Source organism: Coturnix japonica, chromosome 3 (genome assembly GCF_001577835.2).
Source record: "Coturnix japonica isolate 7356 chromosome 3, Coturnix japonica 2.1, whole genome shotgun sequence".
Classification (NCBI taxonomy): Eukaryota; Metazoa; Chordata; class Aves; order Galliformes; family Phasianidae; genus Coturnix; species Coturnix japonica.
Genome location: NC_029518.1, coordinates 45,385,246 through 45,407,053, shown reverse-complemented (window position 1 = coordinate 45,407,053; position 21,808 = coordinate 45,385,246). Strand labels below are relative to the sequence as shown.

Genomic DNA, 21,808 nt, shown 5'->3' with positions numbered 1-21,808 from the left:
CACACAGTGGAAAGGATTAGACAATCATAAATTAAGTCACGCTCTCCAAGCTGCTTATAATAATTTATTGCCTTGAAGTTAACAAGTTCCCAAGAGAACTATTATTTTAACCTATAAAAAAATAGTTTTAACTAAAACTAAAAGGTGAAGTGGAAAATAAAATGTTTTGCACATGCCTAAATATCAGTCTTGTCAGCCTGTAGGAAATTTAATTAAAACTGTTAATTAATATCAGTTCACACTTAAGACATCCACTTTTAAAACAAACATTACTACCTCTCGCTATATGCTGAATTTAAAAAAAAAAAAAAAAAAAAAAAAGACAAAAAAATCACCACAATTAAGGTTTCTCTGTTTCACAGTCATGTTTCAGTGCTCAACTTTCAGTTAACCTTCGGTTACTCACAGGTGATACCCCAGGCCATTTTTGTCCTGTGTAACAGCCTGGCTTGATATGCACCACTACAGTTAAACTACTTCTGGGGAGTGCCAGAAATACTTTGCTTACTTTCATGCAGCATGCTTCGGTTCCCATATTCAGTCAGCATATTCAAAGCTCAAAACACTAATGGCAAGAGTAATCTCTGTATATGTGAGACTGAAATCAGCCTGAAATTCAGGAAGCCACCTTGCCAATCCAAAAACTGACCATGAGAAGATAGGAAAATATAGGAATTCCTTGACCATGAATAGAGGCAGAACTGCTGACTCATATAGATGTGCTGGGAGGACACCTGACCAGTCCTTCAGCTTTGAAATCACCACAAAATGGAGGATGGGGCAGTTCAAAACAACAAAAAAGCTACAATGCTGTGCTGGGAAGTACACCTGTGTGCAATCAGGTGTCTCAGTATCATACATCTAACATTTGCTCAGAAACAACAAGAGAATATGGGATGTTGTTATAGCAGCTCATTACTCAAGGTAGCAGAAAGCCATATTTGGCTTTATGTTTTCTATTTCGTATTATCTGTCATTAAAAGAATAAATGAACCAAAAGAAATGGCAAAATTAAGCACGTAATTCTCCAGAGAGAGGCTTTTTGGACAACAGATATACCTGTTGGAGGATATTACAGCTGTTGAAAGGAAAATACAGATCCTAAATTCAGTACTGGGAAGAAGCCAGGACAAAATAATTCTTCTAAATTATTTTTCCTTAAAAGGCTTTAGGAAGTTTTAATTTCCCACAAACATTTTATTTTGAAAATAACATTCACTTGGCAAGCCAGTGAGTTAGGCCTGTCAGTGCATGGCAAAAGGACTGTGAAGAGCAGTATCTGGAACACTGCAAAGGAAATTGAGGGCCTTGCGTGAAATACCTATTTGTAATTTATTTATTTATTGCATTGTAAAGAATTTGCCTACACAAAACACAGACATTCACTGAGTAGTGGCCAAAACCACATGTCTGAATAAAGAAAGCTGAACGTGCACAAACACCTTCCTGAATACCTACCAACAGCACCCATGCTCTTAGCTCCATCCTCAGGAAATTCATACATCATGGTTAGTAGCAGTCAACCAGGAATTCCCCTCCACTAAAACTAGTGCTAGGCTGCTTAAAGAAGCAAGACTTGGATAACACTCAAGCAATGAGATATTGGTTTTTTTTTCACCTCCAAGGATTATTTTTATACGATGGCAGGCACGCAAAGAAATCAAATATATTTCAAATCTAGTTAAATAATTGCGTCTATTCAGGATTATAAAACATGAAAATAAAAAATATTTTTAAAAATTGCAGTTCAGTTCTGGCTCATTTCATCTTGCATGCTCTTTTGTACAAATGTTTAGTCAAAACAGTTTGGTATAATTACTTCCTGATCATTGTTCTGATCATCTCCTGATCAAAGCACTGGCAGAAGCCTGCTAAACAAACTAGGAAAACAAAAAACAAAAACCAATAAATGTAAATAGTGAAGTCAGGGAAATTATCTGACACAAAATGATACAATTCTGATTATCCAAAGTGGGATGCAGAAGAAAAAAAGTGGCCATTACCCTCTAGCTGGTAACGTAAGTATAGAAGATAAAGCAATTAAGTTTGATAAACAGTAAGGAAAGGACATAAAAATAAGCCTTTTTCAAATGATAGAAGGAATAAAAGACACATTAGCGGATTCCTCTGGGGCCAAAAGATAATCAGTGCAAACAGAAAGACTCATAGGAGAGTAAACCCAGCAGAAGAACCTGCCTCTCATCTGTTTTTAGACCTATGCACTGAGGAAAAACGGGAGATCACCCACACCACAATCCCCTTCTAGTGGCAAAGAACAAGTCTGCAAGGTGAAAAATAATGGACTGTAAGAATCAAATTCTGAAGAACCTGAGAATCAAAAACTTGCTGCTAACTCCCATTGCTGAATGCTCACTCCAAACAGCCTCAGTCTAGCAGCTCTGAAAGACAGAAGATAAACTACAGGAGTTTCTGAAAAGGGCTCAAGGAGATACTTAGGAAACAACTTATCATCTAGGTTCAATATTTGTACCAGAAAAAAATATACAAATTTCTATAAAGAAAAGAATTATTGGGCATGTATAATTCCAGGCAGCTGTTGAAAAGAAAAGCCACATTTCAAGCTGTTGTTCTTTGAAAGGCTCCAGGAGCACTCCAAAAAATCACAGCTACAGCCCACCTGGAATAGCAAAAGATATTTATAACATGCTTCTCACAAAAGAGTACAAAGAAATGAGGGTCTCCTAAACAGGCACTGTCATGACAAATAACCTGACCAGCTATTCCTGTGCTGTTCTGTAGTTCTATATGTTCTGGATGGGAAAGATGAAGTGTAACTGGTGATAGGACTGAAGGGAACGGCTTCAAGCTGTGCCAGAGGAGGTTCAGGCTGGATGTTAGGAAATACTACTTCTCTGAAAGAAGAAGGCCAGGCAGTGGAATGAGGTGCCCAGGGAGGTGGTGGAGTCACCGACTCTGGAGGTGTTCAAGGAACGTTTGGACATTACGTTGAGGGTCATGGTTTAGTGAGAACTATTGGTGATGGTTGGGACTACGTGATCCTGTGTGTCTTTTCCAACCATGGTGATCCTATGATTGTATGTCTGATCATCAAAAACTGCCAAGGAACATTAGTGATACACACAACAAAGAGGTAGGCAAACTAAAAGCAAGCACACATTGAAGTTGACTTTGAAGCTGACTACTGCCATGCAGGAATAAGATATGCTGGTGCAAGAGATATTCTTTGAAAGCAACAGTTCAACAGTCAACTAGAAAAATTTCAGCAGTAAAAGCAGTAAACGCTTTTAGAACCACACCATCATTAAGGTTACTGTAATAACCTATAAGGCACTCTTGTCCTTAGTATTTCTGGAGTTTCCTCCCCCCTAATCTCCAAGTTTCGCAGGAAGTCATTAGGGTTAATAAAACATATGGAGAAGCTTTCAAGTGATGAACAAGGGTGGCTGGGACTCTTCAACACACAAACAGGATTTCTAAGGGAATAGCAGATGCCAGTATAACCCTGAGTAGTGTGGAAGGTCACACTGGAAAGAATGGGCAGACCAAATGCAGGAGCAGAACACCAAATGAAATCAGCAGGGACCGAGTGAAAACCAAGCTGGTGAAAGTGCTTCAAGATTGCTGGCTTTTATTTCCTCCAAGAGTTCCCTGCCTCAGAGGGGAGCTTTTGTATGCCTGCCAGGGATGTGATTCGCTCAGTAACATCTTGATACATTTGCCCAGCTACTGCAATGAAACACACACTCTTTTAAATAAACATAAAATACAGTCAGCAATCTGTATGTAAGCATACAACGCAACTCTGAGCTTAAAAGAACTTCTTCAAATGAAGTTTAAGCCTTATCACATCAGGCAGCTACATTTTTTTCTTCAACAGAAATTAAGTTCACTTGAGAACAGCGAAAGTGAAATACTGTACTCTTCCTGTGGTAAATGAAACAAAGAAGTTTCAGAGTTTTTGAAACATGCTGCTCAGATTAAGAATACAAACTCAGAAGGAGAAAGCACGGGTGCACACACAAACCATAACACAAACTTCAATAAACATGCTTAGCAGTTGAATTCCCATGTGATTCAGCAAATTTTGAAGAAAATTGACCTAATTCCATCACTAGTCACTTATCTATTTTTCTGGATACACATCAACACACACGGAATGGTGAAAAAGAGAAAAACTGGTATTTCCTTATGCATCTGATGCCTACCAACACATCTCTGTTCACTCATTAAACCTGCCTTCTTGACTAAAATTGAGGTTCAAGGTTGAAAGGACTTCATAGTCTCATCATAGTATCATAGTCTCGTGCGGGTTGGAAGGGACCTTAGAGATCAACGAATCCAACCCCCAGGATCTGAGCCTCCTGTGTAGCAGAGCGGCACTTCTACCACTTGCACCACAGGAGGGAATCAAACCCGGGCCTCCAGTGTTGCAAGCGGCATTCCTACCACTGCTCCACCGGGGCACACTTGCATACTTAAAAGTGTTTGCATATATATGTATTATATATATATATATATATATATATATATATATATATATATATAATACATATATATTTTTTAACATAAACAAAACAGTAAGTACAATAACTTAAAGCACTGCTATGGTGGTCTCCACATTTCAAACGGTTCTAAGAGAATACAAATTCTTTTGAGAATATGGCACGTCTATCAACAGCTGATGACATGCATACATATATGTTCAAAATCTTACTGAAAAACTACCCAATGATGTTGAATAAATTTATTGTATTAATTTAGTATTCATTTTAGTATCATTTAGTAGTCAGATTTTGTATCGGAAGGTAAAAAGAATATGGTAATCCAAACAAAAGTAGCATTCATTTCTCACCTATCTTAATATCTGAAGGGAAGAAAACAACCTTCCGCCAGCTGCTCAGAAGAGCGTACTACTACACAGAGCTCTGTATGTAGCCAAGACTCAATCTAACATAAGGCTCTCCTGAGAAAAGTCATCAGAACACACATAGAATTTCGCGGGACAGTGCTTTTTTTGTTATTATTTTCTTCTTTGCTTCCTTAAGACTAACAGACATGAACAAACAGCAAAGTTAAGTCCAACAAAATCAGAGACAAGTCATGAAGAATCTGTGCTGCTAAAAGAGAAATCACTTATAAACTATTGGCTCGTTTTTTCAAAAACAAACGCAAGCAACTAATATTAAAGAATTAAGTTATAAAGAACATCAAGTGCAGTTTTCCCATATGACGTTTTGGGAATAATATCTTCCTCTGTAAGAAAAATAAAAAGAATCTTTCCAAGTTTCTGAAAAAAAAAAAACAACTGCCAATGATCTTTCAAAGCAGTGCACTTAATAGATTTGTTTGCAACGCCTATGAAAATGTAATGCACCAATACTTTATTTTAGAAAGCTGTGGACAAAACACTTAATTGCCTGTCTTGAGTATTCTGGATGAATGAACATTGCTCGGTTCCAAATACACTGCAAACAAAACTGGAAACTACAAAACACAACTGAACATTAGTCTTCCCAACCCATCTATTTCTAAAAGAAACATCAGGACAATCTGAAATGAATTTGGGTGAGAAGAAGCTGCTTTAAAGCTTGGCTGAATGATAATTCCATCTAGTCATTCCCTGACACCACCACTTCGATAACAGGGCAGGAGACTATCAATAAACACATGAAGTACTCACATTTGATTAAATACTGAATATAAATCACAGGGAAGACCTTAAAAGGAAGGCCTGAATCTGAATGGCACTTAAGGGACAAAATGAATCTGCAAAGATACGCTTATCACCAAATCTTAATCTGTCTCAGTGAAAGCTATTCCCAGAGCAACGGTCTTACAAGGCAAGAATCAGATGCCAGCCAAATGACCATGTAAGCACATAACAGCTTATCAGACAGACAACACAGTCTTCAAGCTGATGGCAGTAACCGATGGTAGTTTTAAGGGTGTCTTTTTGTTCTCACTTTATTACATAAGACTATCTTCTCAACCTGTTTTGTTACTGTCTCAATTTGAAAAACAGATTTCTCAATTTTATGAACTTTTGTCCTAATTCAACTGCACAGACATGTAAGTAAGAGACAGACAAAGGGCCAAACCTGTACTGTGTTTCCAAAGCTATCAACAATTCTTCCCTAAGTCTCTTCAGCAGGCTGTGTAATGACTAACCAATTCACTTCTTAATTGCACCTCAAAAACCATCGCCTATCCAACTTTGCTTCACTGTTCCACTGTTGGCCTTGTGTCATACTGGAACGTTAAGTAGTACAACTTAAATGCCCCAGGAGGGTTAAAAACATCAGTGTGGTAGAATGTACCGTTAACCAACTTCACTGCTTAACAGAAATATAAACTGAAAAACGCTCAGTGGAGGATTCAAGCCATAGAGATGTTCCCACAGGATCTTGACTTAAACACATTCCATGATAAGAAGACCCTTTCATCCAGTATACTGGGCTCCTTTTCCATTTTCTCCAGAATCTCATGAAATTGCCCTTTCTGTTTACGCTCCATAGCCAGAGCTTCTCCAAGCCTTCAGATGTTACTGTCAACCCTCAATGCCAGCCAATTTGGCCATTTCAACTGCCAAGAAGAGCAGGAAGTGTGACAACAGAGACCTGGAAATCATTTCAAGCTCCTTGTCTAATTATGTCTCTGGTCTGAGCATCATCACCAAAGAGCACCCAGACCTTCTTGGACACCTCCAAGTGGTGGTTGTTACTGGGGCCTCTTTGTTCTCTCTATACAGCAACAGGACAAGCCAAAAAAAGTAACTGTCAGCCTTCAACAACCGAAACAAATCTCCTTTTTTTTTTTTTTTTTTTTTTTCCCTTTCACATTCTTTTTTATGTTTTTGTGTTTTTTATTTTATTTTTTTTCACTTTCTACCCTTCTCCTCGAGAGAGGGCACGGTAGGATAAGTTAATTACTGATGTACCACTAGTGTAGACAACTGAAGCAGGAACAGCGACCAACAGGTGATGCTTACAGCATGTAGATACAGAGTTGCCACATCAGTAACATTTTCTGATACTTCTTTCTAGTACTGTAGCCACCACTATCCTATAGCCCAGTGATTCCAGACACGCCACTAGTTGAACTTACTCACACGATCTCTAAACTTTCCCCGCGTACTGAATTACTTTTATTAATTTTTTAATGCATGTAAATCTTTATAATGCCAAATAGCTTACAGAAAAGACAGGTAGCTTAATCAAAATCTTATGCAAAATCTTTCTTGTTTTCATCTCAGTTTTATTAATGATACCGAGTTTGCGCAAGTTCTATACTGGGAAAAAAAGCGAACAGTAATTTGCCTCTCTGATCCATCAGTATTACAGACAGCCATCTCATGACCCTTCAGCGACCTCTGTTCTAGCCTGAAAAGAGTATAAATATTTACTAATTTCTCATACAGACCTGTTCTGTTCCTTTGACTGTCCCTTCTGCCCTGCACATGCAGTTCTGCCAGAATGGTCCTGTGAGGTGGCAATGAGACTACACGTGATATAAAACTAAGATACAGTGGCATTACAATGAGTCTCTATTCTTTCCTAAAAAATTCTGGAATACTTCTGAGCTTGGAAGAGGCATTTTCACTTTGACTAGAAGATCTTACTAATCACCAAATGATGTATTTTCAGGGTCTATCACTTAAGCACAAGGGTTGCCTTTTCCCTACCATCTCCCAAGTCTGAATTACTCCACATTTAACTTGATGAACTTGCAGTCCGCTACCTAAAAATCAGTGTAACAGTGTAATTTTGCAATCCTTCCAGTCAGGCCCTTCATTATCACCATCCCAAATAACTTAATACAGCCTCATAATATTATTCCTTTTGCACAGCATTTATAACTACACACGGATTCCTAGCATAAATCTTCCTACAAAAAAAAAAAAATATATATATATATGCACACACACACAAATATATAACATATATATTATATGTATTATATATATAATATTATATATAATATATATTATATATAATATATATAATTATATTGTATTATTATATTATATATTATAATTATGATATATGATATTATATATTATATATAATTGTATATATTATATATATAATATACATAATATTATATATATATTTGTAGGAAGATTTATGCTAGGAATCCATGTGTAGTTATAAATGCTGTGCAAAAGGAACAATATTATGAGGCTTTATTAAGTTAAATTTGAGATATTATACATATATAATATTGGGATATATATAATTGGGATATTATATATACATATATAATTTCCACATATGGGTTTTCTACCACCTTTCCTCTTGTAGCAGCTATCCATACAATACAAAGACATAGATGTCTCTTTCTCCACACAATTCAACTTCTTTTCAAAATTTGGGGGATGGAGGATCTTGTCAACTACTTTCCTGAAATCCCAGTATCCATGGGATACTCCATGAAATCCATGACCAAGTATTCCCCGGTCCACATGCTTGCTGACTCTGAAAGGTCTCTCCCACATACACGCCATACTACCTTCCCTCATAAAAATCATACCAAATCTTCCTCACTGATATCCACTTGGGCACTGTTTCAGACAAATTCTGCTACTTATTTTTCACCACTTTCAACAGTTATTTCTTTAGAGTTACATACCAGCTAAATAATAAAGCCTTAAAAGTCAACTTTACTATCATATCATTCAAACAAGCATTTCTCTCATACCACACTCTCACTCATTTCCGTCAATTGATATTATCTGAAAATAAGATGGGATTGTACTCAAAAGGATATTGAGTGAATTTATTGGACAAAAGAAAATGTATTATTTCCTCACACATCTCCTTCAGAAGTAAGAGGTTCCAAAAGCATCAGCTACACTAAGTCCTGCACAAAAAATATCTAGATTTAAGTGTCATGTCCAGGAAAGAAGGTTGGCAAGTAAAGCCAATTACATTCACAATTTGGTATTTTTCCCATCTGATGTAACAATTTAACGCTTTGTATAGCAAAAAGCAATAACACTGATGGCTAAGAATCTACGTAGAAGGCAATATTCCAGCATACAGAAGACTTAGGCTTAACCACATCATTAATCACCTCTTTCCCCAAAGTCATTTTATATGAATTGCAGTCTTATTTCCAAAATGCGGCAGAAATCATGATTTTCCTCAAAGATTTGATGAGCTACATAAATTATCTATTGGGAATGAGTTAAAGGCAAAAATCATGCTGATGCTGTAGTTAAGCACTGAATTTTTGGTCAACAGCTTTACTTTAGTTCCTTTAAGATAAGTAGTCTTTATGAGAAGGATTACTGAAAGCCTGTGAATCCATCAGCATATCTCAAATTCTGCCTGTTCACTAATGCAAATAATATAATTAAAACTGTAATTCAAAAAGTGCTAAAATATTTTATTGTAAATATCTGTAAGAAGTGAAAAAAAAACCTGTTAAAAAACTGTAATTTACAAGGCAGTCTACTACATAACTACACCCTATAGGTTCTCCAGTGAAGATTGGGCACCATGAAAATGAACTACTGCACCCTCTGTGAATGGTTAGCTGCCTGCAGAGCCACTCACTGCATCTCCACAGAAGGCAATGGCATACCACACTTCTACAATGGCCAGTGTTTTATTCCAAGGTTTTTCACCACCCTTTTACAACAAGCAAGACAGCCAGACAACTGTTTCCATACTACAGTGATATCCTGGCTAAAAACCAGAACTAAGTGCTAACTTTACTAAAACAAATCTTTATAAGTATTATATCCCTTTTGATACTTCTGGTCATGTCTTATAAAGACTGGCTAAGCAATAACTTACTCATATAAGACAAATTTTGCCACTAGAAGACTTGAAAGCTAAGAATATCTCTGATCTCATCTTGTGGATCAGGCAATCCAAAGGAGTACTCAAATCTGTAACTCAGAAGTTACCTCATTATTACAGCAACTAAGGGAACAAACATTTTGATACATAGAATCATAGAATTGCTCCGGTTGAAAAAGACCTTAAAGATCATCAAGTCCAACCTCAACCTCAACCTAGCCATACTACCCTAGCAAGCCTCTGCTAAATCATTATACTGTTACTTTAGGACTCAGACAAGCCTCTGAGATCACAAGTAGAACTGGTACCAGGGTTATCAATTACATACACCTCTATTGAAATCTTTTTATTTTCTCTGAAGCATTTGGTCCTGGCTCCAGGGCACAACATTACCCAGACACCAAATACAGCAGTAAATGTTTGCAATTTTGATGTGCAGAAGACAAAGTAAACACTCCACAATAAGTCTAATAAATATTAACAAATTACATTAATTTTTCACATTTCAATAGCATTAGAAATTAACAAAATCCAATTGCATATACAGAAAGAGTCACTGAATTGCTTACCAAAATATCTACATCACCACACTGCAAAGAATAAGAAAAGAGCATTGTCAGTCATTGCTTTGAAAAACAAATAGAAATAACAACTTTTATTGCTGCATTTTATGTATTTTCAATTTTACTGCCTAGAAGTTACTTAAAATACCTAAGCCCATCCCTCAGTGAATAAATTTTTGCTCGGAGCTGACTGGAACCTACTAGTGAAAAGTGCTAAATAAACCCTATTAATACCTTGTAACTCCCTGTGTAGCACAGAAGTTTTAAATTATAGGTCAAAACTGCACGTAAAATGGTGAAAATGACAAATGTTTTGTTCTGCATAAGATACCTTAGTCTGAAACTAGAACAATGGAAAGTTCCATTCTTCCAGTAATCGATATCAATACTAGCAAAATGCAGAACAAAACAGACAACAGACTGTCTTAATCCAACTGTGTTCAATCACTTAAAGTGCATTATATGTAGTTCATATGAACAAATACATAACAGTCAATATGCTCAATATCCCAGTATTTTCCTTTTATCATTGCACACTATTGATTTACAAAATGTTTAAGATCAGTTGAGAATATTCTAAATGTTTACTCCCTCCACGTCAGACTTAGGACACACCACTCCCTGCATACATTAATGTTTGCAAAAGTGATCTGAAAGTTCATCCTAACTGAGTGTACAAGCAATTGAGTAAAATAAGCCATGAAGTCAATAAGCCAGTTTCTAGCTGAACAGTTTTCAGCATGTGAAGAAGTCATGTATTACAAACATTGCCTTCGTTTAGACCCTCTACCACCCATTTTATTTTGAGGACGTCAACAATTTCAAGTTCACTGACCCTGAACAATTCTAGGTGCAATTATAAAATTCCACTTTAGTTTTTGTATTTTAGAGTCATAAATCACACTACAGCCTGTTTTCAATTTACTAACCTCTTTTCTTTCTGCTTTCAAAGAAAGCTTATAATTCCTATTGGTACAATACAGACTATGAACCTAAAACCAGAATTTAAAGAAACCACCTCGATTTAAGTCTAGTGTCCTGAATTGCTTGCAACTACTGAGAAACAGATGGTTAGTTGAGAATAGCCTCTAGAACATTCTTTATTGCCCTCAAACCCTTAACAAGTCATAAAATACAATTCCCCTTATTCTCTTCATAGGAACTTAGGATGTTTACAGCCTGGGAACAAAAAGCTTAGAAAAACTTAAATGGTTCACATAAAATAGCCAGGCAAGACTAAGCTCTTTACCAAAGCCCAAGCTCCCAACAGAAAGACAACTGATCAAAAGGTCCACAGAACACTTGAAAGTGCATCACATAAGAAAACAGGGAACATAAAAAGGGGTATTTCACTTTCTCCAATTCTTTCGGATTCCTGACACACTATTTTTCCCCCATAATTACCATTCTTCACGATTTTCTAATTTTTATCGTCAACTGAAAAATCCATCAGCTTCAAGCATAACATCAGCCTGCACAATTCCAGAGGCCACCTCAATAGAGAAGCACCTCTCCTCTTGCAGCAATGCACTGATTTGGAAAGATGTGACACAGTGTGAAGTCAGGTGCCTCAGACAAGTCTAAACACAATCACATCTCTACAGCTGTGAGACAAAGTATAGGGCCAGATCCCAACTGTTCTGAAAATCAAAGACTGGCACATTTTCTCTGCCAACTGCTTCTAAGGCTTGTAACAAAAGCTGTCCTGTTGCACTGACTTCAAAATGTTTCTTCCATAGGTATGGCTAAAAATTCCCTACATTCCTAACAAAGCTTCATGATTTAAAAATCAATAAACTAATTAAATCTTTTTAAAATAGCGGTTTGTAGCAAGATGGATGCAACCAATATATTTCTTAAATGCATGTTTCTCCTTTCCTCCTTTCTCACTTCAAATTCCTGAAAACTAAGAAGCAAGCTACAGCTGCTTATCTATTAACAAAGCTACAAAGATCAGTGTGTTATCTGTAACCGAAATATAGAGCATATTCACAAAATAACCCATTTCTTTTCTTGTGAACCAGCTCTGAGTTTGTTTCTTTTTTCACTGCTCTGAAAATTTCACTCTGATCACATTTTTCCATAAGCTTCAACAATCTGTTTAATATATTGTTCTTGGCTTTTGGAAAATGCAAAGACCTTTGTAAACATGATTATTCATCTTTTAAACTTCGGTCACATCAATATCAAAATACTAAATTGTATTTTCTATCTATGTTATTATCCTATAAATGATCTGTCGAGTGAGCTCCATAAAGCCATATTTTAAGGCCAAGAATCTGTTTTAGATTGAGGAGTATTCAATTTATAATAGTACTTCTGTAAAGAAGCTATAAAAAATAAGTATGGAAAGCAAAGGATTCATCTAGTTAATTATACAACAGTTTAAACAAGTATCTAATACATTGAAAAAATAAATAAAATGAAAAAGAAAAAAAGACATTTCAAGAAAGATGGAACCTCTCAGCATTGAATTTCAAATCAAGAAGTATGTGGAAACACTGAAACAGCACCAGAAGACGGATCTTCTGAAATACTTTTCCCAAAAATGCCTGCTATTTCAATTATAAATTCCAATTCAACAACGTAAGACAGCTGTTCACTGCCTTTTATAAAACACCTTGTACAGCTGTAATCTGTTCATAGAAGAATACTTACTCCTATCTTCCAAAATTGATGTTACAATTAGGACAGAACTTCAAAATCAATAAATTCAAGGCCACCAAAGAAGGTGCTTTCCATCTCTCAGCTCTTGCTATGCTATGCTCTCCTACTGCTCAGCCACCACCCATCCAAAGCACTGCTCCTTGCACTTAGTGCCTCCTGGATCTAAGCCTTGCTCTTCCTCTCTTACACATCTTCTACTAGGATTGTAAATGGGAACCAGAGTTGTCTGTCAAGCCTCCAAAACAATAAACAAGTTGAAAATTGTTATTGCTTTTGCCATGTTGCTTTCCTTCTGGTGTCAAGCCTTACCTTGCATATGCAAATGCAATTTATTAACTTAAAACACATGCATTATATTTCTGAATGTCAAAGCATCAAAACAATATCCACCACATACTTGCTCACATAATCACAAAACTGGAAGAAAAAGAAAAAATAGCAAAGCAGTATTATTCAATTGAAACTTAAAACAGAACAAAAAAAAAGCTCATAGCATCTAAATCTGTACCCAGTACAATCAGATATATTCTGTACTCAAGCTCTCTAGAGGAAAAACAATGGCAAAATACACTGAATCTCCATGGTAGTCATAGATATACATGACTATAATTACCACTTGTAGAGTGTACATACATGCATACTATACAAATAGCAATTCACTTGCCAAAAGCTTGACAGTATAGAGTGAATTCATTTTTGGTGGAATAAATTTGATGGTGGGTCATAGTAGTATCCTCTTACTTTCTCCAAATTTAAACAAGCCTTCTTTAGAAACTATTTTTTAGAAAGGTTTGGTATTGGTTGGTACAGCTGACCAAGAACAGGTGAAAATGAGAACTAGTACAACAGTAGCTGAAGACCTCTTGTTCTCTTACAGAACACATTTCATACAGTGTAGAAGCTCCTACTGAAAATGGTTAATAAAATTACCCACTTGGCTGCTGCTGCTGTCAGTACTCCCACAGCAATACAGCAGAAAAATAACTTCAAAGAAGTGAAGAAACAGAAGAAATGTACGTGCAATTCATGAAAAGCTATGATATGAGAACAAGGACTGATCTTTTACAGACTTCAAAGCCAAGATGAACTCTGAATACGTACATGAACAATCGTATCCCATTGTCACCATACAGTTACACCAGTGTTTGCTGAGGCCAGGAGTGCAGGCTCTAAGCAAGGCTGAATCACTCAGGAGATAAATCTCTCACTGACAGTCCAGAGGTAGAATGATAGACCAAATTTACAGTCAGAAAAAAAAGTCAGCCACCTTTCAAGTGAAAGAATCTTCATGAAAATAATCAAATGTCTAACACATGTTTGAAGACATGTTTAATCAAATACTCTTGTTCCGATGTTTCTTTTTCTATAAGAAAGTCATTTTGCTTACTAGACTCTACAGCTGCCAGAGGAAAACAGGCTGCTGATGGCAAACTCAAATAAGACTTAAGATAATTTCGAGTACTTTGCAGAAGACTGTAGCCTTAGGCATGGTTTTAGTGAGTATGTGAAAATCAAAGGATCTGAACTCCTAGGAGTTCCTAGGAGTTCAGATAGTAGTAGTGCAACAACACATCATCAGTAGGGTAAAACTAACCTGTCTCATGACGGTCTAAGAGTTCAGAAATGCATTTGTATTAAACTGCAAAATGGTTCACTTTTCCCTAAATGAGTAACCAACAGGACCAATGATTATAACAACCCAACCTCAACCCAGGTGTACTGGCAGAATCCGGAGACCTACATTAAAACTCACAACCCACTACAAGAGTACAGGGTTCTAATCTAGAACACAGTTTAAGACGAAATATAAAGAATATGCATGGAAGGTAGAAAAATATTTGATGCCTACCCTACAATAATCCACAAAAGAAGTGAGGCTACTGAGAAAAAACAGCTAATATTTGGGGCCTTTAACATACCCTTACATGATCATTTACTCAGGATTCTGTGACTGGAGAAAGGCGAAGGTCAGACAGGTTTCTGAAAATGCGATACCCAAACTATAAATATTTCTCCAGCACACGCACCGACATTTCATCGGGTGATTTCATAAACTTCATACTTAGTATATTCTGCTAAGAAAAATGATTTCTGCTCCTGTGCCCTCTTAACAAAGAGCAAATAGTTTGACACTTGCTGGGAAGCAACAGGGTGAAATATTTACATTTCACCGATATCGCACTTGATGCCCCTGACAGCAAAAGTGAAATTAGCGAATTCTTACATACTTTGCCGCATCCTAGTGGAAATCATGCATCTTCTCTACATTCCCTGTCGCTTTTTTTTTCTTCTCTAAGGAGCTCTATGGGATTATAATGCAAAATAAAACTGAAGGCCATTGTCACTTCCAAGCCAGAGGTTAAGAATGAAACATTGAGGCAACCTTCTGGAAACGTACCTACACACAGATGCAAATGGTTAATTTTTAATCCTAAAAATTAATAAGAGAAAAAAGCATCCCCATCTGCTACAACAAAACTTACTTACGAAGTGCAGATGATAAATGAAGTGTCAGACAAAACAGAAAGTAAAAAAGCTTCGAAGGTATCTGTTGCAGAATCCTTTGCAACAGCAGAGGATGTGAAAGCAGGCTGCACTTTCCTATCACTGTTTTCTGCCACTGTTAAACTATTAGTGAGAAAGAAAACAGGCAGAGGATTTCTCCTTTTCCCAGCAGCGAGAGAAAGAAAATAAAACACTCAGATGTTACAGGTGCTTCAGTGAAGGCAGGATTTCAGAGACCTGTCTTGCCCTGGAGTAGCTTACATGCCCTTTCACTGTTCCTCATATACAACCGCTATTATCATTACTTGTGCTAATCAAAGCCCTGGCTCCTCATTTCAAAGAGCATCCTTTTCATCATTCTACTCAGCTATTCAGCATCAATTTCTATTTAGCATCTTTATGAGGCATACTATTTAGCCTCTTTTTTCTTTCTTTTTTTTTTAGTATCAACCCACATTCTTTTGTAAAAAAGCTGCATTGATTATTTTTAGAATATGCCATTGAAATACAGTCCTCTAAAAGAGAGTAACTGATTTACACTGTACTTTTGTGTGCCTATACTCCAATGTGTAATTAACATCTGAGTTATTCCTAAGGGGACATTTCTGAAACCACAGCTAACTAAACTGTTCCCCACCACCCCTCCAAACACACTGTCTGAAGAAACATCATGGCAACGGCGACCGATGGACAATTCAATTAAATGGAGCACACAGACAACTGCTCCACCAGTAAAGGATCAGTGACAGTTACATCCCTATCACTGACAGATTCCAGAAGAAGCACTTAGTGAACTCAAACGTAACAGTGAAGATTTTATGTACCACTTCCTTTCATCTTACATAGCTCTCAAAACTATTCTGCATATCAGATGCTCACTACAACCCTGCTTTGTGATAACCTATGTATGGACAGCCATATTCATTGTTATTAACACCTGAAGCCCAGTCTAGTAATTCAGGGCAAGTCATACTTATGGTTCTTCCTCCTGGAAGACACGTGGATTTACAACAGAAAAGGACACAGGAATCCACTTTGGACTTTAAGCAAATTCTAGTCACTTCCTTAATCCTTCAGTACATAATGTACACCCTGCCTTCAAACACTTTAAAATGGAGCATATTCCATGCCTCCACAATGATATTTATTTCACCATTCAATTCAGTTGCATATGAAAAGATCAATAGCCAAATGTACAAAGAGATTTCCTGTTCCTGGTATGAACTTCAAGAAGCAGCTTTGCCTTTTTCTTATTTTATGTTATTTAAATATGGTTGACTTTCTTCAGTAGGAGAGTGGTTAGGCCCTGGAACAGGCTGCCCAGGGAGGTTGTGGATGCCCCGTCCTTGGAGGTGTTCAAGGCCAGGTTGGACGGGGCCCTGGGCAACCTGATCTAGTAAAGGTGTATGTTTGGTGGCCCTTGCCAGGCAGGGGGGTTGGAACTACATGATCCATGAGGTCCCTTCCAACCTGGGTCATTCTGTGATCCTGTGTGATTCTGTGATTCTGTGACTTCTTCACACTTGCCTCTTTGATATCAGTAATATCTTGTGCTGCCTTAAGACCAGAAAAATAACTGTCCAATGTAAGCACAGGGTGTTTTTCTTCTATGTAAACAGAAAACAGAAAGACAGTAAGGGTAGCACCACCACCAACAAGGCCTTAAGATAGTTTATTAAGACACGTGAGCAGCATTAAATAAATAGAATGCTGCATTTAATTGAACTAGATCAGTAAATTATTACTGCAGTTTTAAGAGAAATAAGCATCTAAGCCAATACCGTTCCTTAAAAGTTAACTAATATTCTTCCTCACAAATATCTCAGTATGGTAAGAAAACTCTGGGCAGTGCTGCATCTGAAACAAATCCACTCACAGCACCTGAAACTGATTTGAGAATGGCTAGTTCTAAAGCTGACAGCACTGAACTATACAACAAGTACTGTGTTCTAGTTACTTAAGTTCGCAATTAAACCACTATCATCCAACTGCTGGAACTTGACAGTATGTGCGCTTGCCTCTAGTCCATTCAAATTCTTTCTAACAAAATACGCTGTATGGAATGCATGAAGAATTTTAAATGTTTAATAATTTAAATAATTAAATAACAAGACTTATCCTTGACTTTGACGTTATGCTTTCAAGAAAAAGCTCAGGGTCTGAAGTGAGACCTGAAGGAAAATGATTCTGCAGGAGCAGAATCTTCAAGGATGCCACCTATAGCAAAAAATAAGCCATGCAATGAAACACTGGCAATTAACAGCATATGAAGTCAGCTGTGAAATATTTTTTATCTTCCCATTTAATTACTAAGCATTTTTAACCAAAGGTAAAATATCAACCATTACATGAAAACATGTAATGCCACATGCAGGGTTACCACCCAGTACATCAAGCTGCCCATGGCCGCATTCAACCTGACCCTGAACCCTCCAGAGATGGGATGTTACAATTAATTTTACATTCACAGAGAGGTACAGCACTGACAATGCCAAGTACCAACACGACATGGAACAACTTTCTGCAGTAGCGGGCATTACTTCCAGTACTCAGAGTACAAGAGGAAACTCAAGACATTTCTTTCTAATCAAATTAATGACCCATGTTAATCACTTCCATTGTGACTCTCCTATAGGATCGCTATGAGATCTTCTTTCAGTCTATCACAAACACTTTGAGTAATTTACACTACCTAGATGGACAGCTGCTTTTATTTTAGCTTCACTGCAGAATCCAAACACAACTCCTTCCCTAAAAAAAAGCACAAACAACAGAAGTACCCAGTCTGCATATTTAAGTGTCTGAATATATTTGCAATGCTCTTTCTAAAGTGTCATTGAGACTTCAACAATAAGTCACATAAACTATTGTAAAACTGTTAATTGAATGCAAGCTGCATAAGAGAAAGCATTGCAGCCTTTCAATACCTGAAGGGAACTTACTCCCAGGAGGGGAGTAAACTCTTCGAAAGGGCTGACAATAGCAGGACTAGGGGAAATGGTTTTAAGTTAAAAAGAGGGAAGATTTTAGGTTGGATTGTTAGGGGGAAGTTCTTCACTAGGAGAGTGGTTAGGCCTGGAACAGGCTGCCCAGGGAGGTTGTGGATGCCCCATCCTTGGAGGTGTTCAAGACCAGGTTGGACAGGGCCCTGCGCAACCTGATCTAGTAAAGGTGTATGTTTGGTGGCCCTGCCAGGCAGGGAGGTTGGAACTACATGATCCTTGAGGTCCCTTCCAACCCGGGTCATTCTGTGATTCTGTGAAAGCATGGTTTGAGTTTTAATTCTATGAGTTTAGTCTATGGGATCTGACGCTAAATTTAATTTATATCTATTTTAAGGCAAGCATCTCTAGAACAGAACTCTGATGTCATTTCTGGAGTATAACTTCATCTCAGAACATAATACATATATTAAAAAAAATAATAATAAAAAGGAATTTTGGAAGCAAAGTACAAATATTTTGTAGCTTATTCAAAAGTAATCAGTTATAGCATAGACCGTAAGCTACGGGCACATACACTTCAACTATTTAAAGTATTTATTAGTCATTTCATATTTCTAAAATGCTGAATACGTATAGGTCACTTAGACCAGAAATAACTATGGAAAATTAAGTTAAAATCAAGTACTGTGGTGGATACGGAGGTGTCAGAGTATCAAGCAACTATACTCAGGACTTCAGAAACACAGCCAGTTGTGTATCACTTACTTCCAGCGTGAGGGGTTTGGTTACAGCATCTTCAAAACTTTCCTATCAGTGTAGACCAGCATTCAAATACAGAGATGTATGTTAAACCAAAACAGAAAGAAGTCATAAAAGCAAATCTATTCATAGATGCTGTCAACTAACGCTAGAGGAGAAAATGTGGTTCAACTTCTGCCACTTTTTATCCAAGACTGCAAATTCTTGTCTTTTTCAAGCACTTAAAAGATGGGCACACAGAAGCTTTCCTCTTCCTCACCCTAATTCTCCAAAGTCAATGTTTTTTTACAGTATTTATACCTGCATGCTCGGTCACCCTGAAGTTGGTTCTCAATACAGAAGCAAAAACTATTGCCCACGCTAGGAAGTAGACAAAAGATTCTAAACCGCTTATGTTCTTCTGTTGTTGTGACTAGACTCTTCCTTTTCCCTACTTAAGAACATGGTATGTAAGCTAAGTAAAAAGTAGAAATGTTTATAATATTTTCTTTTTCTGGTTACAACACGATTTTTCCACTTGAGAATTTAAATTCTATTACATGCAAAATTCAGCACTGTTAGGGCTATTCAGCCGCTACTGAGTTTTCAAGAAGCACCTGCCCACTTAAAAACACTTCTAAAACCTTATTTCAACTTGTAGGTACGACACGGTTGGCACACTGTTCCACTAAAAAAAGCAAATTGCCATTTAATAGAAGAAAAAAAATGCATTACTTTTAAATCATTAAAACCTTGCTGCTTCTATGTTGGAGGTGAAGAAAGCAACCTGGAGCTCCAACTCTGAGCAGCCTACGGAAGTACACACTGTAATCAGAGCTGATACTTTCTACATTTAATAAAAGTTGAGTTTTCTAAGGCATGGAACTTCCCATGGAGAAAATGGCTATTTATTTTCCTTATTCTCACCTGAGCTCTCAAATGTAAACTCCTGCAATGAAGAGGAACAAAGCAGAGCTATCCTAAGAACTATCTTGAAATAAGACGAAGTACTGGTGCAATAAAAAAGAAAGAAAGAAAGAAGCTACGTAGCCTATCAATAGCTGATCTTTGTGAACAGTGTTTGTAAATCTTCTGTATCGCTCTCAGCAGGGTTTTAGTGCGGTTCCATGGAACACGTATGGAATGTCTGCTTTCATCCTGACCTCTCTAAATATGCTATTTTCGGTCACGGAGGTGAGCCTCCAAGGCCCTCGTATTCCAACCCCCCGATTCAAAAGGCAGTTCCAGGAGGTGATGAGATGTACGCTGGCGGGGTGAGGGCAGGCGATTAAACAAGAAAGGTGGGAATGGGTGCCGGAAAAGGTGAGCGGCTCGGAGAATAGAGCAGACCTAGCCAGGAAATGCCCCGCTCTCCCCGAGCCCTCTGGGTGAAGTTGGCCGGTCACCGTGCTCCTCACCAGCCAGGCGCACGGAAGAGGCCCACTCCCCCCAGCCTCCCACACCGCCCCCCTGGCGCCGTGTCCCCCAGCCCCTCGGTGGAAGCTGCCCGGACTGGGGGAGCTTCTCCCGCCCTACCCCCACCCCCCGTTCTGCTGACAGCGGCCCCCGCCGCACCCCGATGACCTTCCCGGGGAGGCCGCTCCCGCAGCCCGGGGTTGCCCGATCGCGGCCCCCCGGTTCCGCCCCCTCCCCGCGGCGAGGCGCGCGCAGCGGGAGGGGGCAGGGAAGGCGCCGGGCCCCAGGGCCCCGCCCGCTCCCCGACCCCAGGGGAAGGCGCGGGAGGGGGCACGCACCTCGCTGTTAAAGGCCTTTACGGCCTCCATGTCGCGGCCGAGGTGGGAGCCTGGCGGCTTCTCTTCGCTGATGGCGGCCGGGCCGGGGCTCGGCTCGCTCCGTGCGTGCGCGCCGCGCTCAGGAACCGCCGGGCCTCCTCGCCATGGCGGGTGGCGCAGGGGGCGGGCGCGGAGGGACGCGGGCCCCGCTCGTTTCCGTCTCCTGCCGGCGGCGCGCGGTCTCCTCGCCCCCACTTCCCGCCCGGCGGCGCCGACGTCTCCTCCCCCGTCGGGCTTCGCTGGGCCGCGCCGGGAGGAGATGGACGAACAAGGCGCAGCGGCTGCGGCGCGGGCACCAATATGGCGGACACGCGGAGGCTCCTCGCAGCGCAGCTCCGAGAGGAGCCGAGAGCGGCGAAGGCGGCTACAGCGCCACCTGCCGGGCAGCGCCCGCCACGCAGATGCGCTGCCGGAGCGGGCACGCCCCTCTCGCTGTCTCAGCCGGGCGGGGCCTGGTGCCCAGCGGCTCCGCCTTGAGCGCTGCGGCCGGGCCCGGGAGGGAAGAGCTGAACGGAGGGTGCGTGGGGCAGGGCTGGTATGAGGTCTAAGTGCTTGTGAGAGGTCGGGCTGCGACAAGGAAAGGAGCAGCGGGGCATAACAGAGTGCGTAACAGGTCACGAGAGACGTCACAAGTACTTACAGAGGATTATTATTGATTGAGAGCAAAGCCGGAAAAACAAAGCTGTGTTTAGAATTTGGTAACGCGGCCCTGTGAGGCAAAGAAGCGACATTTTATTACCCGGAGTGTATTTTCAGCTGAAATCCTGTCACACGGAAGGGCTGGCCTCCAGGGAGCTGCTCTCCCTGTC

The 21,808-nt window shown here is 39.2% G+C and overlaps 1 protein-coding gene across 6 annotated transcripts in view; it reads right to left on the bottom strand.

Annotated features, from left to right (window-relative positions):
• Nucleotides 1-21,062, bottom strand: part of SCAF8 (SR-related CTD associated factor 8) — a 144,167-nt gene extending 123,105 nt beyond the window's left edge. For 4 of the 6 annotated variants that reach the window (XM_015858251.2, XM_015858252.2, XM_015858253.2 and 1 more), the window contains exons 1-2: nt 20,961-21,040; nt 10,358-10,378 (exon numbers count right to left, since the gene is read on the bottom strand). In XM_015858251.2, coding sequence (XP_015713737.1) covers nt 10,358-10,378; nt 20,961-20,990 — 51 coding nt within the window. In that variant the 5' untranslated portion in view covers nt 20,991-21,040. Of the gene's footprint in view, nt 1-10,357; nt 10,379-18,215; nt 18,235-20,960 lie in introns of those variants that run through there. The other 2 variants (XM_015858254.2, XM_015858255.1) reach the window with 2 other exon arrangements.
• Between the last annotated feature and the right edge of the window lie 746 nt (nt 21,063-21,808).